Below are 24,554 nucleotides of genomic sequence, written 5' to 3'. Positions count from 1 at the left end.
GTCTGTTCTCTACATAAAGCACCTTTTTTCCCATCTCTCTGTCCTGGGAGAGACGTCTGTCCAGGTCTCTTCCTTTTGTCCCGTTAAAGGTCGTTTCTGTGGAGTTTATTTATCTTTTTATCCCAACAGACAGATAAAGTATGAAGCTGAGAATCAAAACAAGTGACTCAGAAATGCTTTCTTATATTTTATTGTGATGGGGAGTCATAAAAATGGAGCAAAACTAAAATAAAAACGATACAAAAAGAGTGGATTTACAAAGGGCGAGGACAGAACGGACGATATGCAGCCTTCGACAGTACAATGGAACGAGTTGGCACAGAACAGAGAACGGGGTGGGGGGGTGGCGTGGGGGGGGGGTGTCTAAATTTGGCTTCGAAATAAAAAGGGAGGAGTAACGGCTTCATAACAAGATCCTTCATTAAAACGGCGACGACTCATGCTTTTAAAATCACAGAGGTTTAGAATTCAGTAGCTTCATAACGACGCAGAGCGGATGCACATGTAACAGTTTCTATTTCTCACTTCATTCCTGTCTTTTTTTTTCTCTTTTTTTAGCTTAAAACAGAAGTCATGTTTACAGAATACATGTTTTGTCTTTTTATGTTTTTTTTTTGTTTTTTTTGTTAAAACAAACTTCAGCTCCCAGAACCACATTTTGGGGTTTTCTGTTTGTCTTGAGATTATTTTTCATACTAAAATATATTATTGTATCAATTCAACCTACAGTAATGTACACTACAATGTGTAATAAATAACCATAAAAGAAAATATAAAAATAAGACACATAAATATAAAAAAGTCTTCTAAAAACTAAACAGGTACATTTTTTTAATCTGTGAAAAGGGTTCTAATACTGCCATTGTTGAAAAAAACACAGAGGACACACAGAAAAACCAAAAGTCAAATCTAGAAACACTGTTCGGTAAAACCAACTGAAAACACTTCGACAGAGACCACATTCACTAACGTTTGTTACCTGAAGTGCGCGACAGCTTGCCACAATTTCCATTTTTTAACTACTGGAAGAAAAAAGTGCACAAGTCTGAATAAATTTACAATTTTACTGTGAAATCTCGACTTACCTTGACTTGGGTTTGTGGTTTTTTTTTATTTCTGATCTGCTTTCAAGCACTTTCGTTGCCACTTCTAATACTTTGATTTTTAAAAACTGATCAGCGGGAAACTGATTATCTCAAGTCTACAAGGCATTTTCTATCCACAGGTCAGCTCAGTCTGGACTTCTCAGAGTTCCCACATGTTTCTCAGCTGTTAAAGACGCACAACACAGAGCCCAAAGCACGAGTCAGTTAATCGATTAGTCAGCTGATTGACAATTAATAAGTGATTTAATTGTTTCAGTCAGTTTTCAAGCAAAAATGCCAAAAAAATCTGTTTCCAGCTTCTTCCAGCTTTTCTTTTAGAATTGTAAACTAGATATTATTGAATTTCAGATTTCTGCTCAGATAAAAAAAAACATGTGAAGGCATCATCTACAACGGGCCTTTTTCACTATTCTCTGTCATCCTGTAGACAAAACAACGAATCGATTAATCATAATAACTGTGATAATACTGCGTTTCCCAGCTTTTCTGCGTGCTACAAATACTTCTAATTGGACAGGAAGTGTGCTGCTGTTCTGTGCAAGTCGACAAACATTAGTCAATGTGGGTCTTGTGTGAGTAACAGAGACACATAATACTGGCTACATGTGAGAAGAAGAAATGATAACACTGTTCAATGGCACTTTTAACAGCACACAGGTCTTGCATAAGGCTGGAGGCATTGGGGTGGAGCAGGAAACAGCCCCGTTCCTTCACGTACAGTATGACTTCATATATAAGCTAATAACACTGGAACACTGAGAACGGAAGTGGAACTAATAAGGAGAAGCTTGGTAAGAATGGGCGCGTGTGTTTCGGTACGCAGCCGAGCCGGGCCGGGCGGAGCCTCTTCACCCGGAGGCTCCACCCGTTTGGGCTACGCTGGGTCGCGAAACACAAGACGCCTGATGCTGGCTTTGAGGTTGTGACTCTACCTTCCCTGATAGGACAAATTTGGTTATGGCGTTCAGAAGCCACGCTCACATCCCGGACTCCCCGTCCCGCCCACAACCCTCCCCAAGAATACTTTGTTTTCCTTAAGGCTAACAGTCAAACTGAAAACAAAGGTAATGCTAGCTAGCAAAGACTAAGACTAACACGGACAACATCTCGCTAGCTAGTGTACGCGTTTAACACTGAAGGGCATACGATGCATGAGGCATGTATCCGTAGGTAAACCAGGAATACTGTAGTGCAGAGGTTTTTGTTCGTAGAACTCAATAAAATACTGATTTAGGAAACTTCATTGGCAATAAAAAGGTATAGAAATCTTTCTCATCTTTACAGGTTAAAATGTTGAACAAGATTAGTAACACTGACCGAACGAAAACAGACAAACGAGAAAACAACCTGGGATGTCTCAGTAACAAGTCTAACAAGTCGACGGGTGAGTTCTGCTTTAAAATCTGTACTTCTATAAACAATTCTTAACACTGGTATTTAATTTCCACGAAGAAAAAAAAAAAGTCACTGTTTTTGTTTTTTTCTTTTTTCAAGTTCAGGCACACCTGGGTTTTTGTACACAGTAGTGGACCGTTAAGATCAGGCAACCGCCGTGACTCTCCTGACTTTTCTGCGGTTTTGTCTTAATCGACTTTGAGCTGTCCCGGAGACGTTTATTCCTTTATTTGGCGTTTGTCACCTCTTCCTCTGCGGGTTCGGCGCCGTCTGAGCCCTCCCTGATGCTTTTGTCCGAATCCGCTTCACAGTCCGCCATCTCCTCCGTATCTGCACTTGCCTCTTCCTCCTCTCCTTCCTCCATCTCTTCGTCCTCCATGTGATCGTCCCCCAGCTCGATCTCCACCACGTCGCAAACGACCTCCTCGTCCTGCTTCTCCTTCCCCGCCTCCTCCTCTCTCGTCGTCTCCTCCTCCACCATCTCCTCGCCGTCCTCCTCGTCGTCGTCGAAGTTGCCCTCGTAGATCTCGCACTCGCCGTCGTCCACCTGCACCACCCGGATGTCGTCCATGCACATGGCCTCGTCGTCCTCGTCCTCCTCGCTCTCCCTCTCATCTGAGTCCAGCTGGGAGGGCGGGGTCGTGGTCCGACTGTCCGACTGCGGTCCGGCGCCGGGGCTGCCGAGGTCCGACTGAGCCCTGCGAGACCCGGAGCCGGAGCCGGAGTCCGGCCCGTCCTTCTTGCAGTAGGAGTAGCGGTGGTTCATGTGCTGCGAGTACGAGCCAGAGTGAGAGAAACGCTTCCCGCACTTGTCACACTGGTAGGGTTTCTCGCCGGAGTGCAGCCTCGAGTGTTCGATCAGGTGGTGTTTGTGTTTGAAGGCCTTCTTGCAGACGTTGCACTCGTGGGGTCGTTTTCCTGCAGGTGACAGAACAAAGTGTGAGACGAGTGAGCGCTGCCTTCCTCTGCAAAACAACCCGAAACCACACAGAAACATTAAAGCAGCAGAGAAAAATCAACTGAGTTTTTGGCTTATTACAGCAGTGGATCCAAAACGAGGGGTCCCGACTGATTGAGCTGACAGGAAGGTAACTGCCAGCTGTTTTCATAATCAATCAATCATTAAAGAAATGTTCAGAGTAAACGACTGCTGAGGTAATTCCTGACTCATCTGTATTCATCAAATCCTGTAAATGGCCGTGACGTTGTGTGTAAATGGAATAGAGAGTCCTCAGCTGCAGCGATGAGTCGTGTTCACAGACGATGGTTTGTGGAAGTGATCTGAGCTCATGCAGTGACGTCCAACACAGATTGGTGTCTGTTTTCACTGCAGAGCCGTCTGAGGGCCTGAAGATCACAGCCAGCCAACACTGCTTTTCAGCCTCGTCCCTTGTGTGCTGCAGACAATGAAACCCCCAAACTCTGTGCAGTTTTACACTGACAAACATTATTGTTAAACTGATGCAGCGCAGTCTGTCACAGGGTGGTGAAGCCCGTCCCTCCTTCAGACACGACTCCACTCATGTTCCTCACCTGTTGCCAGTTAACCTGACTAATGGTGAGATGTGCCACCAGGTGCTTTCTTTTAGCATTTCACAACTTCTCCAGTCTTTTGTTGCCACTCTCCCAACTTTTCAGAAACTTGTTGCTGGCATCAAATTTAAAATGAGGATAGAATTCTCCAAAAAGAAAACAATGAAATTTCTCAGGTTCAACATGTGACATGTTGTCTTTGTGCTGTTTACATTTAAATATGGGGTTTAAATGTTTAAGGATTCTGAACAAACGGCTGATTTGCACGTGGAAGACGGCGCCCGTGAATTTGTGTCTGTGGTTTGTGTTAAGGTGGATGATGTCATGGCAGAACCGCCACACCTGTGCACAGTAGCGCAGTGAGGAGCTAACCGCTAACAGATTTTAATAAAACCACATTCCAGTGGGATACTAGTTCGAGCTTCGGGTAAGAGATCCCGTTAATTCACCTCAGGAGTCTCATCTGGATGAACACTGATGTCAAGTCTCTCTCAGCTGGTCCATTTACAGGCCAGCTGCCCCATAAAAGCTGCAATCCTACTAAGTATAACACATTTAATGAGAGATGAGGTCATCTGAAATCACATCCCTGGAAAGTAGATCTACCTTTGGGCAGAAAGGAAACCAAAAATAAACTTTCCTTTGAAACACTTCTCGGACTCGTGCAGTGAAGCTAACTAACGACGGCGTCAGTGTTCACTCAGCACAGAGATTTGAGGCGCCCCTCTCGGTCACCATTGACAGAACGCGTTCCTTTGTCTGAGGTCGCTTTAGAGCATACCTGTGTGTTCGTATTTGTGCCTGAGCAGGGAGCTGCCCTTCTGGAAGACTTTGCAGCAAAGGTCACAGGGGTAGACGCCGTTTTCCAGCCGCCGCTTCTTCATCAGTGTGGCCGAATCTGCGTCGTTCTGCTCCTCCGCTGTGGAAACGCTGTCGGAGCTGCTGTCCGGCTTCTTCTCCTGCTGTGAATGGAAGAATCTTATCATTAGGGTCAAATGATGTAATGTGTGGCTGACTGAAAGTGAAGAAAATCAGCTGTTTGAATGCTCAAACTGGACGATCAGCGCTAATGTAGAAATCTCTTTGTATTACAGTCCTGAAACAAACAGATGTTTGCATTCAAGAAGTCACACGTTGAAAATTAATGAACTGTTTAAGCCTTTAAGTCATCAAGCTGCTTCTCAAACATGAGTATCGGCTGCTTTCCTTGGCTTGATGCCTTCGTGGATTAAATGTCTTTGGGTTTAAGACTTTCAGACAAAAACAAGCAACATTGTGACATTTTATAATAACTAATCAATGAGAAGTATGATTGACAGATTAACTGTGAAACTGTCAAAACCTCACGAGGATTTTCTGTTCTGGACATAATGTTTAACTCGACCAACCTTATGGCCGTTCAGCACGACGGTCTTTGCTCCAGCGGCGCTGCCGGCCGTAGTGGCGTAGGTGTAGGTGAGCTGGGGGATGAGGATGGTGCGTTTGGACGTGGTGTTGATGGCGCTCAGACAGCCCACCGTGCCCTGACCGGCGATGGCCACTAACGTGGGCAGCTGCGCTGCGGTGACGATGTTGACGGGTCTTCCTGTCTGCGGCGTGGTGACGTAGACGGTTCGACTCTCCAGCTGCTCCTTCCTCAGGCAGGTCAGGTTCAGGGGCTGCTCCTGCTGCTTGACGGGGGGCGCGGCCATTTTTGTTTCCAACGCCGCTGCGATATGTTTGGGAAGGGAGAGGTCAAGCGGCTCTGCCTGCGAGTCGGGGGCCTCAGGGTCCTCTGGCTCCCTTTTGATGATGACAAGGTCCCCGGCGTTGAGGCTTAGTGGTGAAGAGTCTGACAGAGCAGCGTTTCCAGATTCTGGTGAGGCTTTGTTGGATGTTTCCTGGGCGCCGTCTTCCTCTGCCTCTCCATTCTGATTGGAGGCGTCGGCGGAGCTGGAGTTGGCGGTTTCAGTCTTTTTGGAAACGGCTGTAGCGTTATTGCGGTATTTACCCACATTTTTTCCAGAGTTCATCTTGGCAAACCACTTCCTGACCACATCCACAGGAATACTGACAGACTCTGAGATCTTCGCCAGCTCCTCCTCGCTGGGGTTGGCGTTGGAGGCAAAGTAGGTCTTGAGGAGTGAGAGGAGGTCGTCCACAGGCGGCTCCTCCAGCGTCACCCCCGCCTCGCTGAGCAGATCAGCGAACGAGGGGTCCAGAGCTGCGGAGTCCACGGCCTCCCCGTTGGCGGCTTTGCGGTGCTGGAGGAGGTGTAACGCCTCCAGGTTGTCCGGACAGTCGTCGCATAGTAAACACGTACTGGTGCTGCTGACTTTTGGCATCGGAGCTGTTTGGGCGTCTGAAGTCTGAACAGTTTTCACTTCTGTCTGCGTGACTGCCTCTGTCTCCGCGATGGGCACTGATTCTGGCTCCGTCTTCACGATGGTGAGGTCGGCCACCTCTGGGGTTGAGGGTTTATCTGTTTTGGTGGGGGTGGGGGCTGCAGCAGCGGTGACAGTGGGGGAGGGGTTGTTTTTGGCAACAGGCGGCGCGGGCTGGGTAGTGGCAGTGGTGGCGGCCGCGGGGCTGATGCTGTAGTTGATGATGATCTTTGTGGTGCCGTCGTGATCCACAAAGGCCGGCAGGCTGATGATCTGCTGCTGGGGCTGCTGCACGATAATCCCCTGCTTGCCCTGCGTCACCACCCCGTTCGCGGTACCCAGCACCTGCCTGAGCACGTTTCCGTCCATCGCCACTTTGAGCACATTCTGCAAGTCATTCAGATTGATGCTGATGGGCGACATCAGGCCGACCGTCGGGACGACCATCGCCACACCCTGAGGCAGCGTCGCAGCTGGAACCACAGCTGGCTGCGCCGTGCCCCCGTTCACCACTCCGTTGGTACCGGCTGAGGTCGCCGGTGCCGCCATCACCGTCTTGCACTCGTATTCCACAGGTTCAGATTTGATCTGGGTGACGGGGAGCTGCTCCTGGAGGGGTTTGCTTTCAGTCTTCTCTTTAAGGATGACGCGGGCTGGAGCAATTACAACCGGCGTGGTCTGGGTGGTGGGTGGAGGGGATTTGATTGACAACTGAGGGACGCCATTCGGAGATGCTGCACCCACACACTTCTTGCTGCTGATGTGGGAGCTGTAGGAGCCTGAGTGGGAGAATCGCTTCTTGCAGTTTGAGCACTCATATGGTTTCTCACCTGAGAGGAGCACACAGAGAAGGACACAGCTTAAGTTTGGTTCGTTAGTATTTTAATGACTTTAAAAATGTCTTGAATGCTGCTTTCCTCTTCGACGGCTTCACAGCACTTTGTAATGAGCGTCAAAAACAAGAACCAAAACACTAGTTCAGAGGTAAAAGCATTAAATGTCCTTTATCTAAAAAAAAAAAAAAAAAAAACCTTCTGTCAGGTTGTGGACTGACTGTGTGTGTGTGAGAGAGAGAGTGAGAGTGACAACTCACCGCTGTGAATGCGCAGGTGCTCCTTCAGGTGGTGCTTATACTTGAAGGCCTTGGAACATTCGCTACACTTGAACTTGCGGGTTCCACCTGTTCCCTCTAATCCTCCTGTCGACTGGGACACGTGACGCTGAGACACACAAAAGAAATTCAGTGAAATCCAAACTGCTGAGCTGCAGCGTGTCCGGATGTTTCCATGTGGTGAAATAACTGCAGAGCCTTCATGTTTCTGCTGTTAGCGTGAGCTGCTTGGTATTCATCAACAGAGCGAAAGCTTTGACGCTCTTAAAAAAGACAGTAAAGATTTACATTTTCTCCAGTTTTACTGTCGGTCAAAGGTTTAAAGGAACACTGATTGTGGATGCAGAGGATTTTGTTAATGAAGTTACTGTTACTGAAGACTGCAAAAGCTGCATGTTGATTTTGAATGAATAACAAATCACAGCGCATGAAAAAGGAGACCCACAAGTCAATGTATTCATCAGCGCTCGCAAAACCAAAATAAAACCACCAAATTTCAGTTTAAACATGAAGGTACTGCGAATGTGTCTAGTACAGCTGATATAAGAGTACAAACAACGCTCATTAATTTGACTACATCTGAGACTCTCCTAAAGACACACGCCGCCTGCAGGCTCTGACGTTACCTGCTCCCTGGTGCCCCTGTGGTGGCTCATGTGCCTCTCCAGCTGCGAGCGGTAGGTGAAGGTGTAGCTGCAGTGCGAGCAGCTGTAGTTGTCCTCGCTGGTCTCGTGCCGGTACTTGATGTGCTCCTTCAGCGAGGCGTTGCGCTTGTAGCCCCGGGAGCAGTAGGGGCAAGTGTGCAACTGGGAGAAGGAGTCTGGGGTGCCTGTGACGGAGACAGCAGGGAGAGGGACGTGAAGGGTGGAGCTCACATCCTTCATCTGACTGAGGCTGGTTCAGACCACACGATTTTTTTTTTTTTTTTGTCTTAAATGATGGTCACCACGTCAGATTTAACGATCACACTGCCAGAAACTCTTGACGTGTCTTGTTCGGGTGACTGGCAAGACTACACGTATGACTCTGACCGATCACGCACAAGTTCAGATGTCATCGGGGAGGCAGGTGAGGAGGCTGTCAATCAAAGTGACGGACGCGTTGTGTGTGATGCTGACGGTCTTGTACCAAAAAAAGAAAGAGAAAACGTCATTGGATGTGCTTTAACATTAAAATCAAACGCAGAATTAGGACAGTTCCAACGACTTTCACATCTTGTAATTTTATTTGCAGTTACTTATTCTACCAGCAGCAGCTCGGCTGTGTTGGCTGCATCAAACAGGCTACTTTAACGTCCTGGAATTAGTAATGACGAGCACATTCCCACAGTTTGGACCGGGGTAATGTTATGACAGCTCAGCAGCGACTCGCCGGCTGATGAAGAGCTTCCGCTGCTTCTCGCCAACATTTGTCTTTTCTGACTTCTCCCTCGAGGAAACGTCAGACTGGCAGAGGGACTGTTGCCACAGCTCAACGAACTTTTCCTCTCGTTCGCTGTCCCATCTGACAGCAGCAACCTCAGCATCCCTCCTCCTCCTCCTCCTCCTCCTCCTCCACGTCATGGTTACCTGACTGCACTCTGGAGAGAGCACCTGATTGGTCAACGCTCAGAAACGTCTCGTGGCAGTCTGACATGCTAGTCTTAGTATCGGGGTGTCATGGGGCGTCCCAGAGGACAGCTCATTTTGCACGTCACAGTACACGAGTACAGGCGCCCGATTGTGACGCCGGTGATTCGTCGGCCACGACAAAATCGTCTCAAAATCGGGCTGAAACCGTGTCGTCTGAACCAGCATACGGCTGCCGTTATGTTTCAGCAGAAGCGCTTGTCCACCCCTGCATTAGTGAGCAGACCTTTTTGCCTTCTCAGTTGTATAATGAAGCTTTACCTTGAAATAATCACGTGTGAACATTCAGAAAACAAAGGATTTTTGGGTGTTAAACGTTACCGTTTTCATCAGCGCCTCCTGTCTCTGCCGGACTCTGCTCATCCTCTGGGGCTTCAGGATAGATGATGGCTGTGTCTCCCTGCTGGAGAATCTCCTCCACTAGAGTGTCCTTCACCTCCTCCTCCTCCTCCTCTTCTGACACACACTCTTCTTTCACTACAAACACACACACACAGACAATGTTCAGGATTCCATCCTTCATGTTCCTCTGAAGAAAAACAATTTTCAGTTTTCATCAGACACAGTGGAACGAAGTGAATACACTTCCTGGATTGGCTGATTTTTCCTTCACGTTTTAACTTAAAGAATCAGCAGCTGCATGTGATGCTGTGCTGCAGCGTCACCACTAGAGGGCAGCAAATGGCTTCTTAATAATTACCTGTAATGAGCACATTGCTCTCTTCAAACAAACATTCACCTCAAGTTTCTGCAAAGTCTGCAATTCATATTTCTAAAATCAAAGCCTGGAGAGTGCAACTTTCCAAAATAGACAACAAAAACATTTTTAAAATTAACAAAATGTCTCTGAGTAACTTATTCAACGTTATCGTGTTGGAATTCGGGAGTTTTTGACAGCTAGAACACGTGCCAAACATTTAAAACTCTTCACACCTGCAAGAGAAGGCAAAACCCGTCTGAAGAGCACAAACAGCCACGAAGGTTTCCCACATTCAAAGATGAGAACGATGAAAGGAACATTCAGCTGAAACCACTCCAGCGATTCAGCTTTCATGACTCCTCGAGACCCCGTTTCTGTGCTAACACTTCCAGAGCCACACAAGAACGCAACCCACAGCTTGGTCCACTGACCTTTTCAAGAGCAAAATTACTGAGCAGCTTAAGGTTAAAAGAAAAATACCAAACATTGCTGTTGGTGTAATGGCTGAAATGTGCAGAGAGCCCTGACCTGTGGGACGATATTTACTGAAAAAATCTTCTTTATAACAGGAAGCAGCCCTGAGCACAGCTGAATAAACCACTCTAACGTAGAACTCGTACTATGATACCACAGCAACACGACTGTCTGATGTCTGACTTCACCTGAACAGCTGGTCGGCTTTTAAAGAGAAATAATGAGCCTTATGAGGAATAATTAGACGGCTGGCTTTCATTCTAACGTGGCACTTCAGAGGAGAGTGACACGGGGAGGTAACGGCGGTACGACGCTGCCGGTCTGTCCTCCATCTAAACCAAAGACACGTCTCCATTCAAATTAACCTCAGGAAAGAGTCAGACAGCGAGGCTCAGGCTCACAAACTCACGTAAAAGTGTTATCAGGCTGAATGTCTGGACTGGTTCAGCACACACTGTGCGCACTGAGATGTAAACACGTTTGACATAAAGGCTGGAAATAGCTGTTAGTGATATCTGGGTGTTTATAGAGCAGAAAGGGAGGTTTTTATTACTTTACCTTTCATACGATCAGTGTGTTCAGTCGACTCTATCAAGATGTACAATGGAGAGCAGCTAACGGCAAAGGTGAAAGGTAAAAACAGAAAGCATCAGTTTAGGATCAGCTGTCAGGTTCAAACCAAAAGACGTTCATGTCCGAATTTAAAGGCCACCACAGCCGTTCAGCACAGCATGAAGCTGTCTGAAGCCACAGAGGCTGAGACATCTTGTTCCTATTACCGAATGGGTCAAGCTCCAACAACACTGGATCCTACATTTCCCATAATGCAACTGGATAGTGTCTTCCATCTGTCATGCAGTCTCAAAATGTTTTACCCTTGATGTAAAGCTCCTCACACGACACTGTTTCCAAAGACGCCTTATCAACAAATGTTCTTGTCATCGTCTGCTTCTGATTGGCTCGGACAGACGTGTTTCTGATCTGGCGTTGTGTTTTATAATCATCTTTCTAACAACAGAGGAGCAGAGACGTTACCTCACTCTCTGCGTGTGAAAACACCGATTGGACCAGGCCGTGAGGTGAGACTGTGACCAGCGCTGCCATGGACATCAGCCATTTTAAACGTGGGCAGGGCCGGTGCCAACGGCCACGCCTCTTCCTGCTGAGCCTTGTCGGGGACAGGTGCAGCTGTGTGTGTGTGTGTGAGTGTGTGTGTGAGAGGAGGCGGGACCAGGCCAAGCCCTGTTAAGCCTCATTTTAAACACACAGATTTCTGCTTCCCATGACCTCATCCGAAAGCTTTCCAAGCCTCTCCTTCCCCCCGCAGACACACTTATCTACCTTTCATTCTTCTCTCTCCTTCTATTCATCCCTCTGACTTTCTCTCCTCTCTCCTCGCCTCCCCTCTTTCTCCTCATCTCTACCTTTCCTTGCACTGCTGCTTCGCTGCCGTCTGTCTGCACGCTGGACGTTTTGATGCACAGCACTGAGTTCGTGCCGGCTGTGCTTTAGCAGCGCTCAGTCCAACACACGATGACTGGAAGAAAGCAGACTTGAGGCGTAAAAATACTTCTCCGCGTGCATCACGAGCGCGGCGAGCTGTTGTGCACAGATGGACTGATTAAAATAGAAGCAGATCTGTGCTGTGGACCATTGAAACGCCTCCTCCAAGCCAGATCGCTTTAAAAACACGTCTTGTTCTCTCCGTTTTGGCCTCCACACTAAGCCGACATTTTTAACACCTGAAAAAAAAAGAAGAGCTGGATTCATCTGAAGAGTTCAGAGGACAACTTCCTGTCCTGAGACGCTCTCAGTAATCAACCTTTTTAATGTTATTGACCTGCATTTAGTCTTTGCTGTTTTTGTTCAGCCAGCAGCCTCAAACACACAGACATTCAGGCTACAATCTCATCACATCTTAAGACTGAGACGCTTGAACTGGCTTAAACGATTAGTCATCAAAATAGATGCCTGTGAATTTTCTGCCCGTCGACCAATCGCTGCAGCTTCACAGATCTTAGCTGCGATGCACGTTTTGTTGTTTGCCAGGAGGAGATTTTCCTTTTGTCTGGGCGTTTACTGTGGACACAGATCTCTACAACAACAACAACAACAACAACGACAACAAGAGCAGCATTTTCGAACTGATTCAGGTTTTTTATGGATGGCGTCTCACTCGTACCTCCCCTCTCCTCCTCCTCCTCCTCCTTTTGTTCTTCTCTCTCCCACCTTGCTAACTTCCCCTCCCTCCATCTCTCTTTCACCCCTTTGTTCTACCTCTTCCTCCTCATTTCTCTCTCCTCACATGCTTCCTCTCATCTCTTCTAACTTCCACCACCATCGGCCTCTTCTTCACCTTCATCCTTTCTTTAAATTCCCTCCTCTGCCTTTCTTTCATTCTGCCCCTCACCTCCCTCCTTTCCCCTCCGTCCGACCTCCTTCTCACCCTCCTCCTCCCTCACTGATACACCTCTCTGCATATTTTCCCACCACACTCTACAATTACACTTAATGCCTCGCAAAAAGCCACGCGGTAATGACGACCAGGACCCTGCAACACACACATGTGGAATATCAGAATGGAATGAAAACAGGAAATCATGTGGTGCGCACACACTCTCACACACTCAATGTGCACAGGCGCGCACACACGCACGCACACACCTGCAGGGTTATTCACAAGCACCAGCACTCACTACAGACGCACACGCAGAGCTTTGCACTTGTATACCTTGCCAGGACCTGTCACTGTGAGTCCGTGGTGAATTTATAAGGCAGGATGGATTGGAGCTGCAGTGCGGCCCAGACTGCAGGGGGAGTAGCAGACACTAATCTCTCACCAGAGGACCAATTCAACACCAGCTGCTCTCCCTGCTTTCTCCTCTCGCCTCCGATGGGGGAGGAAAGAAAAGAGCCAAAGTCAGACGGTCCAAAAATATCAGCCTTTGAAGGGTTCCCGACGTGGCTCTACGGCGCTGCAACATTTCACGACTTTTCCATGACTTCCCTCCAATGCCGGCGGAGCTCCTCCACACACGCTGCACACGTTACTCCTTCCTGGTTTGTTAATGTTTTTCTAAAGGAGTGAGCAGGCTGGTTTCTACTGCAGGTGCAGTTGAACACGACAGGTAATGTCATGAACGCATGACTCAAGTCAAATACATTACGGTGCACTCCTCTAACGGTCGCTGTTGCTTAAGTTCCCCAAAGGAACTGATCAGATTCCCTGAGCTTCTCCATCCACCATTAAAAAAATCAGCGTTTTTCCAGAAACGTGTTCATCTCACCTAAAAAACATCTTTAGTTGCACTCATGTCGTCAGGTATTTAACTGCTCTTATGAGCTGCAGAGTAACTAAAATGGGGACACAAGTTTACAATCCTACATTATTACCATGACAGGCAGCTGATAGTGAAGGTTAAGGGTTGAAAAACACAGCACTCAGGCAATAAATGGACTGTTTCTCTCAGCTCAGCAGTGTAATGCTCCACTCTGGACTCACAGCTTTACACCCAAAGTGCTACAGGCGACAACGGCAAACAGCAAAAAGTCCACGCAGCGTCCGGAAAGAAGAAGATCATAAGTTGAGTTAATACAGAGCCAGGTTTCACATCTCTGCTGACGTGCTCATGAACAGGCTGCTGCAGCCGAACCAGCTGTGGTTCCAGGAGGACTGCGCTGGTTCCAGTTTTCCTACAGAAATGAATGAGAGGTAATCTACAGCTGATCATGGGGACATGACATGTGACCATAATACGAAATGCAACGACTAACAGGCGTCTTTGTCGTTGTTTGTCTCTTCCACATCATCCCCCGATATTTTATCAGACATCAACGACAGCACTGGTGACTCACTCGTAGCACCAGTGTTATATATTGGTTATCTGGATCAGGTTGATTATGCAGAGCCAATTATGAGGCCAGACCTCAGACCTCACAGTAACCATAATTATAATGCATATATTTGCACAGCTTATCTGGAGAGTTTACAAAGTAATGGATATCAGAGGCCAAACCTGATATCAATCAGTACAAGATGACTTCCAACACTGATATATCGGCCAATATTCACTTTTTAACGTGAACCCATTACAACAATAAACACATGTTTCTCTCCGGTGGAGTTTACTGCTGACAGTTCACATTTGTACGTGAGTGAAAGTGTAATTAGTTGTATGATATGTGTGTATTTAAGGCACAGCTGTGGTGGTGTTGTACTGGTTCTCCTGTGAAACCACTTTCCCGACGCTCCGTAACGACTGCTTGCTGTATGAAGCCTGACAGGATCACTGGTACCTGTGAATGCGGATTGTGACGCGGAGTCATCGTACGTCCACATTTGGCTCGTTTTGTCTCTGATGAACTTTACTGCCTGGATTTTAAGCTGCTGCTGCATCCTTCCACCACGTTTCATACAAATTGGGCCAGTAGTTTTTCCACAATCCTGCTGACAAACCAACAAAGTGATAACTACGCTGTCCTACCTGCCACAGCAAAGAGAGGACGAGGCCTGAAAAGTTAGAGAAGTGAGTTTGTCCAAAAAAAAGTCAAATAAGTTAATGTCAAGGTTCACAGAACAACAACAAGCTCAGCAAACCCTCTGTGGATAATTAACGGCTAATAATATCCAAAGTCGGAGCAGCACCTATCGCTTCAAACGCCGAGGAGAGGCTTTCACACCATATCTGAAGCTGCATTCTGAGCAGAAAGCAACGAGGAGAAGGGGAGAGGAAAACAGGCGAAAACAAAGGCGAAGAAGGCAAGAGGCAAGCTGGGTGGAAGAATACAAAGAGATGAAAAGGGATCAGTGACTGAAGCAAAACAGCAGGTACACAGAGGAGAAAGGAGAGAGGCGAGAGAGGGAGGGAAACAAAGTGGAAGAGAGCGAGCGGCGCTCATGAGCACGGCTCACACCATGTAAGGCTTTATTCAGAAACAATGAAACAAGCCTTGAGAGCAATATCTCTGAGTGTCACATTCTCGCCGTCTCCATGGTTTTAGTATTTCCTGCTTGGCTCTAACCCACTGCTGTTGAAATGAAGGCAGATGCTTGCGTAGGCTGAGCTGTTTGTGGGGAATCGAGGATTAAAAGGGCATTGAAGCGGCGTAAACACGAGCCAATCAATCTCCGCCGTCGAACGCAGACTCGGTTCTGCCTCTGCTCATTGTATCCGCCGCTGCTCCTGCTGTTTGGTGTGTATGCCGAGGTGTGTCGTGTGTTTGAAAGGCCGCTCGTACGGGCCGCGCTGATCCTGCAAACTTTCTCACCGTGGGTTATCCGGAGGTTTAAATTTAAGAGCTTTAAAGAGCTTTCTCGAGCTGTCTGGAAGTGAAACGAAAGCTAATTTGAAAATCAAAATGAAAGCACAAAGCTCCCAAAAAAAAAGTCTCTCTTTGTGCGCTTCCTGCAGCTGGTGAAACTTCTGAAACCACAAATGCGCAGAATAAGAGGGAGGACGGCAGGAAATTGATTGATAAGAGACTTAAGGTCCAACTGTGTTTAAGAAAGCGGAGTGGATGCATCCCGCATGACTAAACCTGTTCTGTGTTAATCTACAAGTGGCTGTGCAGTGCAAATAAAACCTGTCAGCACAGACAAACAACAGGCACTTCAGCTGACTCAGCTCCCCACAGTCAAACACAATCCCAGCTCTGCTAATGAGGAAGCTCATTAAAACATTATTTCACTAATACCTCAGTCGATTCCTGTCTTTACGTACGACACACTGGAATCATGTGAACTCAGGTACCGCTGACATTATTAGTCAATCAATAGAGAAATAATCTGCAGTGATTTTGAAGATTGAGTAATTGTTGGGAGTCGTTTTTCAGGCATCATATGTCGAATATCGTCTGCTCATGCCGCTCAAATGTGAAGTACTGGGGCTTTTTTTTGTCTTGTGTGATGGTAAACTGAATGTATTTCAGGACTTCAGCCCAGGGTTTAGGACACTGTTAAAGGCTCTGACATTTCATGGACCAAACAATGAATCAATCCATCATCAGCAGATTAACTGATCATTAAAGTAAGTGTACTCATAAGATGTCGCAATAGAAATATTAGATGCATTTTAAAACAGGTTTTAGGAGGTGTTTTCCCTTGTTAGTGAGTTATTTTATGCAGCAAAGAACAACAAATTCTGTAAATACAGAGGGAGGATAACCTGACTGATTATTAAGTCCTATCCATCATCTCAGATCTTTAATTCCTGACTTCAGACAGCAGCCTGAGGACAGCGATGACGGGGCGTGATGAAGCTCATCACAGCGTTCTGTCAGCGAGAGATAAAGAGGAAGGAGTTCAATCACGTGAGAGTGCGCATGTGCGCCGTGGGCAGATCGGCCTCGAGGACGTCGTGCCGCGCAGAGAGCCGGAGACGAGATGAGAGCCAAACATCTGGACGTGACGCTCCCCAAGGCCGAGAGGAGGACTGAACTAATCTGATCAAAGAGAGAGCAGGTAGGTGCGCGCAGGCAAGCGAGTCATCAGCGGCGAAGACGGCAGATGTGGTCGTGCAGGCTCGGTGCCACGCTGCGAGACGGAGCCGATAACGTCTCAGTCAGACTGAACACCTGGTGAATCCGAGCATTAAGACGGAAACACATCAGCCTGGTCAGCCGGCGCATCATTTCCTGCTGTATTCTGATTGGCTGGTTTGTAAATGTGGCTCATAGCAGCAGCTGGATTGTGAGAATTTGCCCCGAAGTTTCTGACTTTCTGAGAATTTGGTCCACGGTCTCACTCAAAGACCACCGTTTCTCTCACAACTATCAACCTGCATCTCAGCACGAAGCGGCCTTTCACTGATCTAAAGCTGTTTCTGCATATAATGAAAAATTTGACCTGCAGAGGCTGAAATACAGAGAAACCTCCTACAGGGAAAGATTAACACACGTATTAAGCATGTCCATCAACATTAAACAACACTAAAATATCAATATTAATGTACTAAAAATCAGGCTCTTGACAAAGCACAACAGCTGCATTTTCTATATACACTATTATTTACTGTAAGCTTCCCGTCTTTGCTTGACTGGATTACAGTTTCGCTCTGATTTTCACTTCACCAGCCATCACTTTCATCTGAGCAGTAATCTCATCTGAGCATCTCTTGTATTTGCATTGTGCTGCGTGCTGTGTGAAGCCGAGCAGCAAACGGGCGCTGTGATACCAAACAACAAAAACTGAGAGAAAGAGGTTGAGCCTTTCAAACAGCTGACCCAGATATCAGCGTCTACCTCCGCTCTGTTCGGGAATCTCATCGCTTCATTATTTTCTGTCACGGCTGCAAAAGTTGCATCACATAAGGGTCGCGTATGCAGAGCGCAGACGGTGCGGCGGCGCCAACAAAGACGTGACAGAAATAACAGGAGCGATTTCTGGTTAGTTAAAAAGTAAGAAGCCAGAGTGAAGTCATGAACAGGGAACTCATCACATGGCTGGTGTGAAGGATGCAGTACTGCCAAAGAGTGTGTGAGCTGCCTGCGAATATTTGTACTACGTGTGTGTTATCCTGTTAGGGGATGTATGGGTCTGCTGGTAAGGATGTGAGAGCTGATACACAGAAAAACCTGCATGACTGGAGGGACTCTACACTATTTAAGGCGTCACTGAAGCGTGTGTGTTCCTCAGACACGCTTACCTTCCCTCCTTCTGTCTCTTTCTCTTTCTGTCTGCATACCTCGCATGTTCCCTCCTTCACATGCTCTCATTTGCTCAACTCCTCCTGACTCCTCTGTTGATCTGAAAATGTCACACCACGCCGAGCTGTGACCGCGTTCAGCTGACTGGCGCCTCCAGCTTTTCCACGCCGGCGGCGGAGCGCTCCGTTTACGTGTCTTTATCCGGGCGGCATCTTGACATCACGTTATGGACCTGCAGAACTGCGCGGTGGATGTACTAACACAAGAATGCACAAGCACCGCAGTGAACACAAGTCTGCTTCTGTCCTGATTTGGTTCCACTTGACAACAGTTGCGTGGATAATCTCACCACCTGTTCTAATGTTTCTACTGAAACAGAAGAGCCAACGCGTACAAAGACGAAGGCACTTCCATACACTGAGCTGGCTCCATTATTAACGTACCTTTGAGGGTTCATCTACAGCAGTGATGGAGATTAATTACACATATGGACAAATTATTGGCGGTGAGAATCCAGTTGAAGTATGTCACAGAAACAGGCTACAGTTCAGTATTGCTGATTCAACTCTGCAGATGATTAAAAGGACACTCTAACCTCGCTGATCTGCTGCTACCAAGGCGGGTAAAACTTCAACTTATCTCCCTGCAGAGACGTGTGGAGACAGCTTGTGTAAGCCTGTGGGTGTACTGGGAAGCTCCCAGCAGAGAGCGTGTGTCACTATGTGGATCTGAAAGAGGGCACTACTGAGAAAGAACAAACGTGCTCAACAAAGCTTCCCACGATAAACAGATGAAATGAAGATCGATCTTTAAAGTCCAGCCTAGAGTCACCTACATTTACTTTTACACAAATGCTGCACAGATTAGGCAGGAATGAAAATCACGTGGCATCTCACCTCCGTTCAAGGAGCCATTGTGGGGTAATACTGCTACGGCGGCATCATGGCCGTCCTGCGGCGTGGTCCCATCGGCGTTGGCGACCTCGGGCTCCTGCAGGCTGTCCTCCTCCACAATGTGTAGCTTGTCCTCGTCGTCGGAGTCTGAACTGGCCTCCAAGCCATTGTTGAAGTCTGTCACTGCAGAGAGGAGACGCAGAGACGGAAGGTGACCTGAGATGCAGCACTCAGTGTAAGACCAGCTACACCTTACAGCGCTCACTCTGATTCGCAGTGCCGAGGGCGCAGCACCCCGCTGCTGTAATCAGCGTCTGATTTACGACTTGCATTCAGAATAAAGGCAATTAACTGAAATTACCAACTGCCAAACATCGATGTGATCAGCATCTGAGCTGCATGAGGAGAAAGCACAGCCTGAATATGAGGGAGTCCAGTCTGACTGCCCTCGTTCATGCCTCTCTTTCACAGCATAGATACATTAAACCCACACAGCCCTTTATGCTGTGCTCTGCTTAATGAGTTCTGCAAGAATACACCACGAGGCAAATGCTGGTTTGGTTGATAGTTTGTGTGAGAAAACGTAATAAAGACGGCATTGTGGGATCTTATTCTCCAATTTGAAGCCACTCTGAAATGCAGTTAAAGGTATGTTAAAGGAAGAGGATGATCTGAAACACAATGGTGGCCTCGCGGACCTTCAATCGTGAACTGCAAATTTACAGTAATAACAAGCCAATTACAGCAGCTAGAATGATGCTGTGATCTTCAGCACCTGTGCTCCAAGTGTAAACATAACCTGCTAACCTATAAGAGAAGACACCTCAATTAGCCCACCTCAGCCAAGTACCTGTACCTGTAATCTGCTGCTGTTATCTTCTGTCTCTTCATGTTAAAAGCAGATGAAGTGAGGAAGGAGACTGCGGTCAGGTGCATCAGTCCTCCGACTCTGATGTCTCAAAATCAATTCACCAGCCAAAACCAGAACATTTTCAACAAGCCTGAATGAAGTAAAGCAGTAAATCCAGACCTCATACCATCATTTGCTCCAATCTTTGCTCAAAACCACGACGCACAATCTTCATCACATCACACAACTTCTTTCTCTTTCGTTGCATTGAGGACATAAAAAAGGGCAAACTGCAGCCACGGGGAAAAATAATCACTTGTTTATCAGCCTCACAAAGCAAAACTGTTTTCCACTGTGCGGCAGTCAGTGAGTTTGTCTGTGGGGTACAGCTTCTTAATGGGAGCTCAGGATGAAAAATGGACCGACTGGACTGATCTGAATGACTTTAGCGGGATGTGTGTTTAGCACAAACTTGCAGGTGACGGGGACATGTAGGTACATGGAGATGGAGGCGATGATGAGCGCTATGTTTTAGGTATTTAATTGCCTTTTCAGTGTCAGCATGTGTGCAGCCATATCCTCTCCGCGGGGAAGCTGTGCGTCTTGGCGGAGGTGCTGAAGACGCCTAATGAGGAGGAAAGCTCGGGTTGTTTGTTCACAGGTGACAGGTGCGCGCACACACACAGGTCCCAAACCACAAAACAAGCTCTACGTGTGTGTACTAAGTGTAGTTCTGCACCTCTGCATGAAATGGGAAGCCATCTCAAGTCGAGGCATTACACACAGACACACACAGACACACACACACACACACACGCAAGCATGCACACACTGCAGATACAATACCACCATCTAAAACACACCCTGAACACACACACTTCAACTGTACGTCACCCCTCCAGGAGTGATGTGGTGCCTTCCGACTGCTCCAGACAGACCAGTGTGCATGTGTGTGTGTGCATGTGCATGTGTGTGTGTGTGTGTGTGTGTGTGTGTTGGAAGGGTTGATGCACGACTGGAGCAGCCTCCCAAGTCAGAACAGAAAGAACGACTTCTTCCAGTCCCGCAGTAACACACTACAGTCAGCTGATGGTGAGCGGAACATCAATATTTGACTATCTGTGCACAACGTGACCAAAAACCTAAACGGTAACTTGGGCAAACCTCTGCGGTTTGGCCAAACGGAGATCAGTTGAGGAGTTAATAACTAGGTTGCAGACAGTCAGCCCAAACACACCCCGACGGCAGGCGGCGAGCTCCTGAAAATCAACAAACTGCGTCTGTCTTCATTCAGACAAAAACACACATTATTAAGCAGACAGGCTTGTGGCAGTTCCAATAATAGAAAGGCCTTTACTTTCAGATAAACAGCCTGTGTGTGTTCTGCTGAGTTATTCTTGACAGCGCTTGCTGGAGGGAACTACAACCAGCTGAGCTCCAGATTATAAGAATGAAGGAGAGAAATGAAGCTCATGCTGAACTCTGCATTCACTCCTTCATTGGATTTGATCAAAGACTTTGATGGAAATGCTGAACAGCGTCGGATGAAAAGTCAGAATGATATCAGATTACTGGTCTGCACAAACCCTGTTTTTGTAGTTGAGTTTTTACCTGAACACACCTTTCTAATTAAAGACTTAAAATACACTTTCTAAACTTTAAGGGTTTGATTGCAACAGCTTTCTCAACTTTTCCATTCACATTTATGCAAACCCCAGCAGATGGAAGGGAGAGAGAAGTCTGAACGTCTTAAAATATACAGTCAGACTGCCGTGTTCAGCGTTTACAATATCACAGTGAGTCTGCAGTCAGATAATATTCTCATTAAAAATAATGACTAAAGCTGATGAAGTGATGCTTAATCTGCTGGGTTGTTTTATAGAATCTGAATAAAATTGGCGATGAGAAAATATAATTATGCAGTGGAGTACATGCATCTGCTTTCTACCAGAGAGTGATGAAGTAAAGCCTAAAAATGAACCTGAAACAACAACAAACGGTCAGTCTGTCCTGAGAACGCTGAAAGCAGCAACATTAGATTTCGCTCATCTCTCGTTCCTCAGATTCGATTACAGGCTGATCGGGTTAGCAGACATGAGCGCGCTTTGTGTGTTTTAATGACATTAGACTTCAGGATTTCTGGGTATTGAAGTCAGATGCTTAACTTTAGAGAAGCAAACCTTCCCTGCCGTGGTTCAGTTTCAGCGAGATCTCAAGTCTAATAAATGCTCTGAAGGCATCTTGACAATTAATGATACACAAACAAGACGATGGCTGCGCAGCCTGACAACAAATAAGGCAGGAATTCAGGATTCCTGCCAACTCTGAGCTGTCTCTGCTCCCTCGGCCAGCGTGCACGTCCCATGGCGGCAGACAGGGGGCGGCAGTGAGCAGAGCAGGAGACAAAAAGTCTCAACAACTTTTCCTGTGTGTGTGTTTGTGTTGGTCTCGGTGTTGGCTTTAGGGTTCAAACTAGGTTAAAGTATGCATTACGTCAAAGGAGTGTCCTCACAGAGATGCTGATGTAAACGTGTGTGTGTGTGTGTGTGTGTGTGTGTGTGTGTGTGTTCGACAGAGAGTCACAGCGACCCGTCCACATCATCACGACAATGCATCAAGTCAACAGTTAATCCTCCATCTGGAGGTCTGAGCAGAGGAGAGGCCGGCTAAGAAAGGAAAAGGGAAGTCTAGACGATAGCATTCCTCCCTTCCTGCCATCCATCTCTCTGATTAAGAACCTGCTTCATAACAGCCTCCTTCATTATGACTGCGAACTAATGTTTGTTCACATTTCTTTTGGTTGAAACTGCTCCGATCGCTGATAGGATTTCATCCACTTCAGGCCTGAACTCCTTCGTGAAGCATGACTTCTTCCTGCGCCTTGAGCGAAGTCATGTTTCAGTCAGCGTTTGGCTGGAAGGCCTGGCCCTGCGTTTCATATCACTGATAAAACAACAAACCTCATGTCCGCTGCGCCTCTCCAACCTGCAGCAGCTTACAGAAGAGGTAATAAAACAAGCAAAGGAGCATTAGAAGCAACACAGAGGAGAGCAGCCCAGATCTGCAGCACGAACTTGTAAACCAACTCGTATTCACTTCATTTTTCAGCAAATATTTATCCCAAATGTGGTAAAACAGAAAACAATATTACTGTGTCGCTGCGTCCAAACACATTTTCATATAAAACTGACACTGTTTTCAAGCACATCTGGGTACAAACATGAAATGGCAGACATACATCAACTTTTTTTGTTTGTTTTTTAACACCTTGCATTAAGCCAGTCATCCAGTAATGAGAAACATGCTCCACCGCACAACAAAGCGTGCTTTAACTGCTCGGTGTGCTGCCAGCAGCACTTTGCTGGCAGGGTGAGAATCTACCCTCGATTAAAACGAGGGAAACGTTACAGAGAGAGACGCGGTGAGAGGATGGAATTCATAATATCCTGTACGCCTCATCTGACTTTATTTCATCTAACCTTCATTTAATCAGGCAGTTTGACTAAAATTTTAAAAAGCATTCGCAATAAGACCTTAACAAGCAAGCACCAGCCGTGATAAACAACATAAATCACCTCAGTAAACATGTTCGAGCTAAAAAAAAAAATACTCCTGAACCACAAGCAGCGACTTCCAAAACTCGCTGCTGTAAATAAGCATCCTCCTTAATGCGCCGCTGCATCTGCTGTGAACTGCACACAGTTGTATCCTCTGAACTGCCTTCATATAACTCATCGTTCCTTTCACATTTCAGTGACTGAAAAGGGAGGAAATAAATAATGCCTACAAACTGTTCCTCTTGGAAAAACAGTCGGCGTTCAGCCACAGCAGGTTTTTTTAAGGGAGCAGCAAAGCATCTGACTTCCTCAGTGTCAGCATCAGTGAGCCAGACCCGCATCAGGACACGTGACCCTGGAGGGGAAATCATGTGTGTCTGACAGACCATAACACAACCCTGAACGGACCACATGGCCTGGTATCTGGGTCAAAGGTTGGCTGCTGTGCTGTGGGAAGAAGGGAGGGGGCAATCTAAAAATAGACAGATATATCAGGACTATAATGCCCTTCATAACAAGGCTGAGGGCCCACAGCCACGCAAGCTAAAAGGTAACATCATTATGCTAACATGCTCACAATGGCTATGCTAGCATGCTGCTGTTTAGCAGCTGTAACGCTCTCCATGTTCTTAGTTTAGCTCGTTAGCATGCTAATAGTTGCAAATCAGAACTAAACCCGAAGATTAAAAGGTAATGGGTGACTGAAGTTGTTAACATTTATCCTGACAGAGACATGAAAGTCTGCACCAAATGTCATGACAATCCATCCGACACACATTTCACTCAAAACCTCAAATGTGAACCTCACGGTGGTGCGACATGACATGAGCCACCGGATCACAAAAGTCACGTGGATTCATCATCTGGGGACCATGAATGTACCAGTTTTCATAGCAAACATCCAATCCATCAGCCTGGACCAGAGTGGGGGGCCGACGTCTCCAGAGCCGCCTCACACGCACGGCTAAAGACATCAATCAACTTAGCTTTGCAGATCTGGAACAGTACAAGCTAGCTAACAGATAGCAATAACTCATCACCATCAATCAAATATTAAAGACGTGATGATTAGCACCTACAGCTGCGCAAACACTCCTTCTACTGCGCATGAATGACGGAAAATGAGTCAACTCCTTTATTTATTTAGGATGCGTTATTGAAAAGTCCTGACCAAAGAAAAACGCGTGAGCAGAACATCAGACAGCATGACAAGACCACGGCAAGTTGACTGTGTGTGTGTGTGTGTGTGTGTGTGTGTGTGCATTGAGGCAGTGCAGCTGTGCAGCATGGGATCTCTGCC

General features: G+C 46.9%; 1 protein-coding gene across 3 annotated transcripts in view; it reads right to left on the bottom strand.

Moving 5' to 3' along the window:
* Nucleotides 1-591: 591 nt before the first annotated feature.
* LOC143329052 (zinc finger E-box-binding homeobox 1-like) overlaps nucleotides 592-24,554 on the bottom strand; it is a 57,784-nt gene continuing 33,821 nt past the window's right edge. For 2 of the 3 annotated variants that reach the window (XM_076744702.1, XM_076744705.1), the window contains exons 2-8: nucleotides 18,851-19,030; nucleotides 9,458-9,613; nucleotides 8,135-8,337; nucleotides 7,491-7,617; nucleotides 5,423-7,227; nucleotides 4,816-4,996; nucleotides 592-3,419 (exon numbers count right to left, since the gene is read on the bottom strand). In XM_076744702.1, coding sequence (XP_076600817.1) covers nucleotides 2,728-3,419; nucleotides 4,816-4,996; nucleotides 5,423-7,227; nucleotides 7,491-7,617; nucleotides 8,135-8,337; nucleotides 9,458-9,613; nucleotides 18,851-19,030 — 3,344 coding nt within the window. In that variant the 3' untranslated portion in view covers nucleotides 592-2,727. The remainder of the gene's footprint in view (nucleotides 3,420-4,815; nucleotides 4,997-5,422; nucleotides 7,228-7,490; nucleotides 7,618-8,134; nucleotides 8,338-9,457; nucleotides 9,614-18,850; nucleotides 19,031-24,554) is intronic. The other variant, XM_076744704.1, reaches the window with a different exon arrangement.

This window comes from Chaetodon auriga, chromosome 12, assembly GCF_051107435.1.
Source record: "Chaetodon auriga isolate fChaAug3 chromosome 12, fChaAug3.hap1, whole genome shotgun sequence".
NCBI classification, from domain to species: Eukaryota; Metazoa; Chordata; class Actinopteri; order Chaetodontiformes; family Chaetodontidae; genus Chaetodon; species Chaetodon auriga.
This window is presented reverse-complemented; position numbering and strand designations above follow the sequence as displayed.